This window comes from Sorex fumeus, unplaced genomic scaffold (genome assembly GCF_029834395.1).
Source record: "Sorex fumeus unplaced genomic scaffold, SorFum_2.1 ptg000226l, whole genome shotgun sequence".
In the NCBI taxonomy this organism is placed as follows: Eukaryota; Metazoa; Chordata; class Mammalia; order Eulipotyphla; family Soricidae; genus Sorex; species Sorex fumeus.
Genome location: NW_026606283.1, coordinates 773,993 through 787,034, shown reverse-complemented (window position 1 = coordinate 787,034; position 13,042 = coordinate 773,993). Strand labels below are relative to the sequence as shown.

The following is a 13,042-nucleotide window of genomic DNA, read 5'->3' as shown; positions in this document are numbered from 1 at the left end:
GGTAGAACATGTGCATGGTGAAGGGACGGATGTTTGGTCATTGCATGACCGACCGAGACTTGAACTAGAAAGGCTTTGTGACTGTTCTCACGGTGATTCAATAAATAAAAAAAAATAAAACCATAGAGGCAGGGTGGGATGGGGGGTTGGGGGGTCGGGGGGTGGGAGGGATACTGGGATCAGTGGTGGTGAAGAATGGGCACTGGTGGAGGGATGGGTACTCGATCATTGTATAACTGAAACCCAAGCACAAAAATTTGTAAGTCGGGGCTGAAGTGATAGCACAGTGGGTGGGGCTTTTGCCTTGCACACGGCCAACCTGGGTTCGATTCCCAGCATCCCATGTGGTCCCCTGAGCACCGCCAGGAATGATTCCTGAGTGCAGAGCCAGGAGTAACCCCTGTGCATGGCCAGGTGTGACCCAAAAAGCAATAAAATAAAAAAAAATAAAATAAAAAAACCTGACAATAAAATCATGATCACAATCAACCTGTTGTTCGTCGATTGCCTCGAGCAGGCCCCAGTAACGTCTCCTTCGTCCTAGCCCAGAGATTTTAAAGAGTGCCATATTCAAGGCTCTTTCAGGGTTAGGAGAATGAGACCCATCACTGTTACTGGGTTTTGGCATATTGGGTTTGCCAGGGAGTTTACCATGTGGGCAGGTAACATAGGGTAGCCTGTCAGGTTGTCCAAAGTAAGAATGGGATAAAACCCAGCCATCTCATTCTATCTCATTCTTACTTTGGACAATAAAATATAAAAAAAAATTGTAAGTTTACAACTGTACCTCATGGTGTTTCACTAATAAAAATTTTTAATTAATTAAGTTTTAAAAATCAAATTAAAAAAAAAACTCTACTTAAGCCCCAAAAGGAAGAAATTTGGGGCTTGCCCAAATTTCTGCAGGAACACGCCAGCCCTACAGGGGCCGCTGCAGGCGGACTGAGCCTCCGGGTTCGCCAAGGGCCCTCCGAGCAAGCGGCGCCGGATCACGTGACCAGCCGCCGGGCGGGAGGGGGGGAAAAAAGAGCGCCGAGGAGGCCGCGGATTGGCCGCCACACTTCCGCTTCCCGAGGCGGGCGGGGCCGGAAACCCAACCCGGTGTCTGGGCCGCGCCGGGGGCGGGGCCGGAGGGCGCGCCGAGGCGAGCCCCGCCCCGGCGCGGATTGGCTGCGGGGCTGCGGGCGGTGCGGCGGGCCCCGCCCCCCGGCGCTGGTTGGCTGCCCGGGGCTGCGGGCGGTGCGGCGGGCCCCGCCCCCCGCGCGCGTTGGCTTTGGGGTTGCGGGCGGCGCGCGGGCGGGCGGCGTGCGGGCGGGCGGGCGGCGCGCGGGCGCGATGGCGACCTTTGTCAGCGAGCTGGAGGCGGCCAAGAAGAACCTGAGCGAGGCGCTGGGGGACAACGTGAAACAGTAAGCGCGGCCGGTTCGCGTGGCCCCGCGGCCTCGGAGCCCGGCCGGCCCGGGCCGGAGGCGCCGGCCTCCCCACCCCCGGGCAGAGGGGCGCCCGGAGCCGGGCTGGGCTCCACGCAGGAGGGGGCAATCCCGGGAGGACTTCCTGGAAGCGGGGGCCTCGCCGCGCCGGGCTCGGAAAGGCATGCTGCGACCCTGCGCTCTGCAGAGCTGCGGCCTGCGGGGGGTCGGGTGACGCCTTTGCAGGAGCGCGACCAGCCACCTGGACGGGTCCGGGCGGTGTGTGGGGGGGGGAGTGGTCGTTCCCATTTGACAGATGAGAAGACTGAGGTCCCGAAAGGTGCCCGAGGCCCCAGCCCGGCGGCTAACAGGTTGCCAAGCCCCGCCCCTCCCTCCCAGACCTTCACCCAGGCTGTGGGGTGTGGGGGGAACAGCAGGACCCCATCAGGGTGAGACGCTGAGCATCCAGGACGTGTGCAGTTATCTCAGAAGGAAGCTCAGACGGACCAGGAGTGCTGGGGAAGTTGGAGAACAGCAGGCGTCCTTACAGTTTTTGGGTTTTGTTTTTTGCTTTTTGGGTCACACCCGGCAATGCACAGGGGTTACTCCTGGCTCATGCACTCAGAAATCACTCCTGGCAGTGCTCAGGGGACCCTGTGGGATGCCGGGAATTGAACCCGGGTCGGCCGCGTGCAAGGCAATCGCCCTCCCTGCTGTGCTATCGCTCCAGACCCCCAGTTTTCATTTTTTAAAAATCTCGGCGTCCACCCGGGTTCAATCCCCTCACCCTGCACCCAATGTGAGCCCCTAAGCACCATGGGGGTGGCCGGAGAGATAGTGCAGTGGGTAGGGCCCTGTGTAGCCTGTGGCCTACCCGGGTTCAAGCCCCAGCGCTAGCCACGGTTGTTGGAGCCTTGAGCACAGAGCCGGGAGTAAGCCCTGAGCACCTCCTGGGTATGGAGTATAGGACAGGGAGCCGCCCGCCACGGCTGGAGCATGTGTCTGCTCGCAGTCAAAGACCCCCCCAGCACCTCACAGCACCCCCAGACACCCCAGCTCTGGTGTGGAGTGATTTTCTGAGCACCACAGGGCGTGACCCTAAAATAAAACAGAAACAAAACTCTCTGCCCCTGGAGGTGTGGCCCGCCTCGAGGCCACTGTCCTCTCTTTGTGTGAGTGTTGGGTTCGAGCCCCAGCACTGCCCAGAACTTAAGAAAATTGGGGGGCCGGGGGCTGGAGTGATAGCATAGCGGGTAGGGCGTTTGCCTTGCACGAGGCCGACCCGGGTTCGATTCCCAGCATCCCATAGGGTCCCCTGAGCACCGCCAGGAGTAATTCCTGAGTGCAGAGCCAGGAAGAACCTCTGTGCATCGCCGGGTGGGACCCAAAAAGGAAAAAGAAAATTGGGGGGTGGAGAGGCAGGCTGGAATGATACCACAGCAGAGAGGGCATTTGCATGTGGCCGACCCGGGTTCGATCCCCAGCATCCCGTAGGGTCCCTCAAGCATCACCAGGAGTCAGCCCTGAGCACCACCAGGTGTGACCCAAAAAAGCCAAAAAAGAAAAAAGAAAAATGCGTGGGATAGGGAGGCGTTAACATCCGCCACGTTCTGTGGTTTGTTCCACCCCATCCGTGGCCTTTCCGAGCGAGACGGGTCTTGGGGAGACTGTTCCCCTCCACTTTCTTCTCTCTTCATCCTCCTTGTCCTTTATTCTGATTGGATCCAAGTTGCTGGCCGGGATGGCGTAGGTCCGACTGGGGGAGTTTTTCCTCCTTATGAAATTTCAGGGAGGACCAGAGCTGGCGGTCACTGTCTCCTTCACCCCTCGTCCTGATGGGAGATGCAGGTTCCTCGCTGTCGGGCCCCTTGAGGCGCTCATAGCCCACACGGAATCGCTCGCACCCAAACAGCCTTGTTTTGTGTGAAGGGTACCCCTGGCAGTGCTCAGCTGTTACTCCTGACTCTGCTCAGGGCTCACTCCTGGCCGGCTCAGGCCAACCTCGAGGCAAGCGCCTGACCTCTGCCCTCTGTCTATCCCCAGAATGTCATTCTTGAGCTACCTTACTAGTGTGTTCATGGGTCAGACCACAACAGAAGTTAGCATTAAAATCTAATCTGGGGGGCTGGGGCAATAGCACAGCAGGGAGGGTATTTTGACTTGCACACGGCCAACCCGGGTTCGATTCTCGGCATCCCACAGGGTCCCCCGAGCACCACCAGGAGTGATTCCTGAGTGCAGAGCCAAGAGGGACCCCTGTGCATCGGCTGGGTGCGATCCAAAAACAGAAGAGAGAGAAAGAGAGACAGAGAGAGAGAGAGAGAGAGAGAGAGAGAGAGAGAGGATGAAAGGAAGGGAGAGGGCTAGAGGGAAGCCAGGATTCATTCTTTTGCACACACAGTCGGAGGAACTGGTCTTCATTCATGTTGGGGAGCCAGCTCACCCCACTCGCTGCCAATTTCTATTCACACTCGGCGACTTTCTAATGCGTGTCTGCGTTGGTGACAGATGTGGTCTGATGCTTTCCAGCCTTAGAAGCCGTCACAAGAATTCCAGTCCCCTTGGGTCAAAATACGACTGGCTCTGTGTGTGTGTGTGTGTGTGTGTGTGTGTGGTGGGCAGAGTTGGGGTTCATATACTTCCCCCCTTTTCCCTGGCTGCAGAAAACCCATTCCTTTGGTGGCATTTTCTGGGGTCCCACCCGGTGGGGGTTAGGAACTGTGTGGTACCTGGAGCCTATTCTGTTAAAACCAGGAAGGCTTTTGTTTTGTTTTGGTGCTCAGGGATCACTCTTGGCAGGGACTGGGGGACCCTATGGGGTGCTGGGGGTCTAACCCTGTCAGCCACGTGCAAAGCAAATCCTCCCCGCTGTGCTCTCTCAGACCCCCCAATCTCTCCTCTTTTTTTTTTTTTCCTGTCTTTTTGGGTCCCTCCCGGCGATGCTCAGGCTGATTCCTGGCTCTGTACTCAGGAATCACTCTTGGCAGTGCTCGGGGGACTATATGGAATGCCCGGGATCGAACCTGGGTCGGCCACATGTAAGGCCAACGCCCTCCCCAATGTCCTATCACTCCGCCCCCTGCAGCACTGATTTTTTTTTTTCTTTTTGGGTCCCACTTGGTGATGCTCAGGGGTCGCTCCTGGCTCCTGGCTCTGCGCTCAGGAATCACTTCTGGCGGTGCTCGGGGGACCCTATGTGATGCCAGGGATCCAACCCGGGTCGGCCGTGTGCAAGGCAAATGCCCTCCCCGCTGGGCTATTTCTCTGGGCCATTCTTCCCCTTGGTGCTCTGAGCCCACTCCTGACCTCTTCACCGCCACTGTGTGTGTGCGGGTATCTGGGGACTGTTACTGGCCACACCCCATGGTGCCGAGGGGACTGTGAGATGCTGAGGTGGAACCCAGGACCATGCATGCGAAAATCGCACCGGGCCCTTTAGCCGTGTCCTGGGCCCCATCTCTTCTTCTTTTTTTTTTTTTTGCCTTTTGGGTCACACCGGCGATGCACAGGAGTTCTTCCTGGCTCTGCACTCAGGAATCACCCCTGGCAGTGCTCAGGGGACCATATGGGATGCCGGGAATCAAACCCAGACCCTGTGGACCCTGTGTTGCAAGGCAAACGCCCTCCCCACTGTGCTATTGCTCCAGCCCCTGAGCCCGTCTCTCAAAGGGGCAGCAGCTGCGTTGCTCCCGGGCCCCCCGACAGCCCCCTGCTCTCTTTGGGCCCCCACTCCAGTCTCTGGGGACTCGGGGCTGCGGCATATGGATTTGGGGAGCTCGGCTAGAGCCCAGAGCATGGGGAGGGGTCGGGGTGGGCGGGTCTTCCTGCATTGCTTCCCCCCCCCCCCGCCCGCAGGTACTGGGCCAACCTGAAGCTGTGGTTCAAGCAGAAGATCAGCAAGGAAGAATTTGACCTGGAGGCGCACCGGCTGCTCACTCAGGACAACGGTAACGTCGCGGCCGTTTTCTGGACTTGGCCCAGGTTTCCCAGGGGCCCGGCATCTCTCCCCAGAGGGGCACTCGATCTGGGCTTCAGGGGGGCTGGAGGTTCTGGGTGGGACGGGGTTCTGGGAGCTCAGTAGCAGAGTCAGAGCCAAATTCGTCCTTGGGCCTCCAGTACCACCGGGCGCGTTAGCCCTGAGCATCCTCCCAAACGCAGTGACCACAGCCGAGGAGGGCGGGGCAGAGCCGAGCTCTGTGCTCACTGCAGTGTCCTGCCCTCCGTTTTCCAGTTCATTCCCATAATGACTTCCTGCTGGCCATCCTCACGCGGTGTCAGATCCTGGTGTCCACCCCAGGTAAGGACCAGGGGCTTCTGGGCTCTCTGCAGTCAGGCTGTGGCACCCCTGCGATGCAGCTTCCTTCAGCCATGCCACGGGGGACCCCTGGGTGGCCGCTGGGGCATAGCCTCGAGGACATGGATGCTGGTTCCCCTGAGCTCGCCCAGAGTCAGCGGCTAAATTCCTTCACCCACAGGCCGGAGCGATAGCACAGCGGATGGGGGGTGGGGTGGGGGGTTGGCCTTGCACACGGCCGACCTGGGTTCGATTCCCAGCATCCCATATGATCAGCACTGCCAGGAGTGATTCCTGAGTGCAGAGCCAGGAGGAACCGCTGAGCATTGCCAGGTGGGACCCAGAATTTTAAAAAAGAAAAGAAAACAATGTGACCGATCGCCTAGGAAGCAAAAAGGTGATTTGATTCTACAATTTTGTTGCGAGAAGAAAGAAGAGGTTTGAGTGGAAGCATTTGGGGGTGTTTTTATCCTTAAGCCCCTCTCAGCCCCTGTGAGAGCCACCCCACACGCCGTTGTCCCCCTGGTTGACTGTCGCTCTTCTCTCTCATAGAGGGGGCCGGGTCCCTGCCCTGGACAGGAGGGTCTGCAGCCAAGCCAGTGAAGCCCAAGGGCAGGAAGAAGCTCTCGTCCGTCCGCCAGAAGTTTGACGTAGGTTGTTCTTGACGTCAGGGCCGGGGACTAGTTGTGGTTTTGGGGTTTTTTGTTTGTTTGTTTTTTTGCTTTTTGGGTCACACCTGGCGATGCACAGGGGTTACCCCTGGCTTTGCACTCAAGAATCACTCCTGGCGGTGCTCAGAGGACCATGTGGGATGTTGGAAATCGAACCCGGGTCGGCCGCGTGCAAGGCAAACGCCCTACCCGCTGTGCTATCTCTCCAGCCCCACTCGTTGTGTTTTTAAGATGAAAACTGGGCGTTGGGTTGGAGGGGTGGGGGGTGGAGGGCTGAGGTTGGGGGCAGGAGAAGGCATCCCTGCCTTCGGGATTGGCCGAGGTGCCCAGGAAAGCCGGGTGGGCACAGATTGTCAGCAGGACCCGGTAACGTGGTGTTGACCCAGCAATCGGGCCTCTCTGTGCTCTCTCCTGTTACCCTTGCTCCGGCGCGGGTGACGTTTCTCAGACGGGGGATTGTCTCGCGAACATCTCCCAAAGCAGCAAGATCCTGGGGTGCGTGAACAAAGCCCGAAGCCTTCTGAGCATCCGCAGAGAAGTCACACAGGCCCTCTCTGGTTGGAAAGCTCCGTCGAGGTCTTCAAACGACTTTGCACCCATCTTGGGGAACGGTTTCCCAAAGATAGCCCTCTTATGGGTTTGGGGGGGTTTTGTTTGTTTGTTCGTTTTTTGCTCTTTGGGTCACACAGTCCGGCGATGCTCAGGGCTGACTCCTGACTCTGCACTCAGGAATCACGCCTGGCGGTGCTCGGGGGACCCTGTGGGATGCCGGGGATCGAACCTGGGTCGGCCACGTGCAAGGCAAATTGCTCTCCCCGCTGTGCTATCGCTCCGGCCCCCTGTTAAGGGTTTGAAAATTTCTGGTTCACTTCACTGATCCCAGTCAGCAGACACACATCGGCTTCCACTTTTGCGGAGTCCAGTAATATGCAATCCAGCAGGATCAACATCTCCAGGGCTCATGCTTGGTTTGAAAACACACGTTTGTCAGAAAATGCAGTTTTCTGGGCCCTTAGCAATCACACAGCAGGGAGGGCATTTGCCTTGCACGCAGCCAACCCAGGTTCGATCCCCAGCATCCCATTGGGTCCCCCGAGCACCGCCAGGAGTGATCCCTGAGTGCAGAGCCAGGAGGAACCCCTGTGCATAGCCAGGTGTGACCCAAAAACTAACTTAAAATGTTGTTTTCTGCTTGGAAAAATAGAAAAACCATATTTAGTGGACAAACTTCAAACAGGGCCAAGCCACTTCAGTGTTAAATCCTGTAGGCTGGAGAGAAGCATCAGCTTCCAGGAATGTGTCTCCCCCTTGTGACATCGGGTCCATGAGAATTTCCCGAAGGAAAATTGAGATTTTACGAGTGAAAAGGATGGAGGAAGAACTAGTTTTAAGGGGCTGGAGCGATAGCACAGCAGGTAGGGCATTGGCGTTGCACGCAACCGACCCGGGTTCGATTCCCAGCATCCTAAAGGGTCCCCCGAGCACCACCAGGAGGAATTCCTGAGTGCAGAGCCAGGAGTGACCCCTGTGCATCGCCAGATGTGAGCCAAAAAAGCAAAAAAAACACCAACTCGTTTTAATAGTGGGATTGTAGCACTGCACAATTGTAATGCAGTGTAGATTGTAGCATTGTCCTCCCATTCATCGATCTGCTCAGTTTGCTCAAGCAGGCCCAGTAACGTCTCCATTGTGAGACTTGTTGTTACTGTGTTTGTGACAGAGACAGTGGGACTGTATCCTAAAAAAAAGATTCTGTATTAAGAATCATAAGTAAATTATTGGCCAGAGAGATAGTACAGCGGGGAGGGCGTTTGCCTTGCACGTGGCCGACCCGGGTTCGATCCCCGCATCCCATAGGATCCCCCAAGCACCGCTAGGAGTGATTCCTGAGTGCAGAGCCAGGAGTCAGCCCTGTGCATCGCTGGAATGTGTGACCCAAAGAGCAAAACAAAAAAAAAAAGAATTGAACCCTGAGCATCGCTGGGTGTGACCCAAAAAGCAAAAAAAAATTAAAAAATAAAAAGAATAAATTGAGTTTTTTGTTTTTTTTTTTTTTGCTTTTTGGGTCACACCTGGCGATGCACAGGGGTTACTCCTGACTCTGCACTCAGGAGTTACTCCTGGCAGTGCTCAGGGGGCCATATGGGATGCTGGGAATCGAACCCGGGTCGGCTGTGTACAAGGCAAACACCCTACCCACTGTACTATCTCTCCAGCCCAGAATAAATTGAGATTTATACTGACCACTGGCCCACCTTAGCTCAGGTCACTGTCACTGCATTATTTTATGATGCATGCTGTTTTCGTCCCACCTGTGTGTCACGGGATGATAACCCATCACTGCTGTTTCTGGCTGTATTTCCCCCTGCCCCCCGGCCCTCCGCGCCAGTTCTGGCAGGGGAACTCGTGGGCCCGGAGGCCGGTCTGTGGGTCGCAGAGAGCCCAGTCCCGGATGATCTGAACAGTGCCCTTGTGCCCACAGCATAGATTCCAGCCGCAGAACCCGCTCTCGGGGGCCCAGCAGTTCGTGGCCAAGGACCCCCAGGATGATGACGACCTCAAGCTCTGCTCGCACACCATGCTGCTGCCCACCCGGGGCCAGCTGGAGGGGCGGATGATCGTCACCGCCTACGAGCACGGGCTGGACAACGTCACGGACGAGGCTGTCTCGGCAGTGGTCTACGCCGTGGAGGTCAGTTAAGGGCAAGGGGCAAGGGGCTGCTCTCCTCCGAGGGGAGAAACACCCCAGCGCGTTGCCTTCAGTTCGCAGGCCAGGCCCCCTCTGAAAGATCCTGGGGCTGGAGCCTTGCCCGGGCCGACCGGGGTTTGAGCCCCGGCATCCCGTGTGGTTCCCTGAGCCCCGCCAGGAGGGATCCCCGAGTACAGAGCCAGGAGTCAGCCCTGAGCATCACTGGGGTGTGGCTCAAAAAAGAGAGAGGGGGCTGGAGCGATAGCACAGCGGGGAAGGTGTTTGCCTTGCACGCGGCCAACCCAGGTCCGATTCCCAGCATCCCATAGGGTCCCCCGAGCACCGCCAGGAGTGATTCTTGAGTGCAAAGCCAAGAATAACCCCTGAGCATCGCCGGGTGTGACCCAAAAAGAAAAAAAGAGAAAGAGAACATTGATTTTATCTTTGTACTTTTACTTAAAACATCTTTAAGAGGGAAGGGAGACACTTGAGAGAGAGAGAAAAACACATTCTCAGATAATACCACGTTGCGGGAGTCTAGGAATCCCCCCGGGAAACGGGAGATCAGGGGGTGTGTCTCAGCGGCTGCTTCGGGGAGCTCACAACCTCCCCGCCTCTGCTCCCCAGAACCACCTGAAGGACATCCTGACATCGGTGGTATCCAGGAGGAAAGCCTTCCGCCTGCGAGACGGTCACTTCAAGTACGCCTTTGGCAGCAACGTCACCCCGCAGCCCTACCTGAAGAACAGCGTGGCGGCCTACAACAGCCTCATGGAGAGGTGGGGACCTGCGCCCCTCCCCACCCCACCCCCCCACACACACACTCAGGCCCTTGAAAACTGCCACCATCATTCCCCGTAGCACAGCAGGGAGGGTGTTGGCCTCTAATGCAGCCAACCCAAGTTCAATCCCCAGCATCCCATAGGGTCCCCCGAGCACCGCCAGGAGTGATTCCTGAGTGCAGAGCCAGGAGTCAGCCCTGAGCATCACTGGGTGGAACCCAAAAAGCAAAATGAACTTTAAAAAGTGAATTAAAGGGGCTGGAGCAATAGCACAGCGGATAGGGCATTTGCCTTGCAGGTGGCCAACCCGGGTTCGATTCCCAGCATCCCATATGGTCCCCTGAGCACCGCCAGGGGTAATTCCTAACTGCAGAGCCAGGAGTAACCGCTGTGCATCTCCGGGTGTGACCCAAAAAGCAAAAAAAAAAAAAAGTGAATTAAAAATGAATTTCTGGGGCCAGAATGATAGCAGAGCAGGTAGGGTATTTGCATTGCACGCAGCCAACCCGGGTTCAATCCCCGACATCCCATCCAGTCCCCTGAGCACCACCAGGAGTGATTCCTGGGTGCAGAGCCAGGAGTCGGCCCTGAGCACCGCCGGGTGGGACCCAGAAAAAGCCACACAAAAGTGGAGCACTTGCCCCGCACGTCTGCAGCCCTGGAGTCACCCCCACCCCCGTCCCCAACCCCAGAGTCATCAAGTAATTCCTCAGCAGAGGCCAAGCAGTAGGGAGCTGAGACTCCTCCCCTCCACTGCCGGTGCCAACTCTGTCCCCTTTTGCCCCCCCCCCAGCCCCCCGGCCTTCTCCGGCCCCTGTGCTGGCCAGAACCCCGTGTCCCAGCCACCCCCGGACGATGCCGAGCAGCAGGCCGCACTCCTGCTGGCCTGCTCCGGGGACACGCTGCCCACCACGCTGCCGCCCGTCAGCATGTACGACCTGTTCGAGGCGCTGCAGGTAACGCGGGCGCTCGCCACTCTCCACCCCTGCACCACCCTGGCGCCCCTCCTCGCCTGCCCCGACTGACCGACCTCCCGGTCAGCGCACGCGGGGTCAGTCCCCTTGGCCCCCTTAGAGAAGCCCGGGCCTGCTTCAGAGACACTGGGTGGCGGTTCTGAGTGAGGACTTGGCCCATGGGTGTCTGAGAGGACTCGCGTCCGAGGGTGACTGAGGGGACTCGGGCTGTGGGTGTCTGAGGGGACTCGGGTCCGAGGGTGACTGAGGGGACTCGGGCTGTGGGTGTCTGAGGGGACTCGTGTCCGTGGGTGACTGAAGGAACCCAGTGCCCATGGGTGACTGCAGGGACTGGGTCCACTCTCCGTGCTCAGGTGCACCGCCAGGTGATCCCCACGCACACCGTGTATGCCCTCAACATCGAGAGGATCATCACCAAGCTCTGGCACCCCAACCACGAGGAGCTGCAGCAGGACCGTGTCCACCGACAGCGCCTGGCCACCTGCGAGGAGGCGCCGCTGTGCTGAGGGGGCCGCAGGCCGGCCCGGACAGGACTGAGGGGCCACAGTTCACCACGAGACCTGGACATGTGACCTTTCCCGGGAGAACGTTCCGGGCTGCCACTGTGAATGAGACCCGCTCAGAACAACCCCCGTCCCTCCTCTCTCCCTCCCTCTCTCTCTCCCTCTCTCCCTCCCTCCCTCCCCCTTTCTTTCTCTCTCTCCCTCTCCCTCTCTTCCTCTCTCTCCCTCTCTCCCTCCCTCCATCTCTCTCTCTCCCTCGCTCTCTCCATCTCTCCCTTTCTCGGTCCCTGCCTCTGATCAGGGGCTGTGTAGGAGGCAGAGTCAGAGAGGAGCCTGGGCACCGGCCTGCATCCATCCCAGGCCACAGGACAGACTCTGGGCTCAGGGGTGACCTCCAGGCCGAACCCTCCACCCTTCTTCCAAAGCTGGTGCCCTCATGTTTGGGCTGGAGGGATGCGGTGTCAAGGCAGACGCCTCCTCCCTGGCCCCTATCACTTCTGCTAGGTCTGGGTCGCTCCCTGCGAACCCCTGGCAGCTCCAGAGAAACACGACTTCGGTGCTGTCCTGTTCAACCCAATAGAGTTCTTCCTTTATATCCAGAACCAAAAAAAAAAGAAAGAAAGAAAACACAAAACCCAACGAAACTCTTGGAATGTGATTAACTGACCTTATATAAAATGTCTTCCAGGGGCCGGAGCGATAGCACAGCGGGGAGGGCGCTTGCCTTACACGCGGCCAACCTGAGTTCGATCCGCGGCATCCCATAGGGTCCCCCGAGTACCGCCAGGAGGAACCCCTGAGCATCACCGGGTGTGACCCAAAAAGCAAAAAAAAAAAAAAAGAAATGTCTTCCAAAAAATATATATATATGTCTTCCAATAACCCAAGCTTCTCTTATAGTTTATATGTCTAGGGGCATTGACTGTCCCTTATTCTGTTCGTTACTCCTATTTTCAAAACTCCACGTTGGGTTTGCACTCGGTAATTTCCCTGTCCTCGTGAAATGCCCATTTCTATCGTTGCAGATGATAAGGTGGAAAGCGTTTCTGTTAGGCAGTGTTCTTAGGCAAGTTTGGTTTTGCTTTTGAATGTGTGGGTGGATACAGTAGGGGGTTTTGTGGACGTCTGAATAATATTTGTGTAGATATGTATATATGGCTTAGTGGATTGGTGTATTTGAATTTGTACTTTAACTGTGATAAATAAAACTTTTGGGAGAAAACCTGTTTGTTTCTTTCTTAAGGTAGCTTAATAAAAATATTGCCTCCTGGGGCTGGAGTGAGCACAGCGGGTAGGGAGTTTGCCTTGCACACAGCTGACCTGAGTCCGATTCCTAGCATCCCATATGGTCCCCCGAGCACCACCAGGAGTAATTTCTGAGTGCAGAGCCAGGAATAACCCCTCTGATCACCAGGTGTAACCCAAAAAGCAATATATAGTATATATACACATATATATGTGTGTGTGTGTGTGTGTGTGTGTGTGTGTGTGTATAGGCTGGAGCGATAGCACAGCAGGTAGGGCACTTGCCTTATATGCGGCTGATCTGGGTTCAATTCCTCCGCCCCTCTCAGAGAGCCCAGCAAGCTACCTAGAGTATCTCACCCTTACGGCAAAGCCTGGCAAGCTACCTGTGATGTATTCGATATGCCAAAAACAGTAATACAAGTCTCACAATTTGTTGTGAGACATTATTGGTGCCCGCTCTAGCAAATCGAAT

At 57.0% G+C, this 13,042-nt stretch overlaps 1 protein-coding gene across 1 annotated transcript; it reads left to right on the top strand.

The window, feature by feature from the left end:
- Positions 1-1,253: 1,253 nt before the first annotated feature.
- TADA1 (transcriptional adaptor 1) lies at positions 1,254-12,544 on the top strand. Its single transcript, XM_056108559.1, has 9 exons — positions 1,254-1,303; positions 1,334-1,409; positions 5,265-5,356; positions 5,641-5,706; positions 6,256-6,353; positions 8,857-9,066; positions 9,691-9,842; positions 10,639-10,801; positions 11,173-12,544. The coding sequence occupies exons 2-9, from the start codon at positions 1,336-1,338 to the stop codon at positions 11,323-11,325; spliced, it is 1,008 nt and encodes a 335-aa protein (XP_055964534.1). The 5' UTR covers positions 1,254-1,303; positions 1,334-1,335; the 3' UTR covers positions 11,326-12,544.
- Positions 12,545-13,042: the final 498 nt, after the last annotated feature.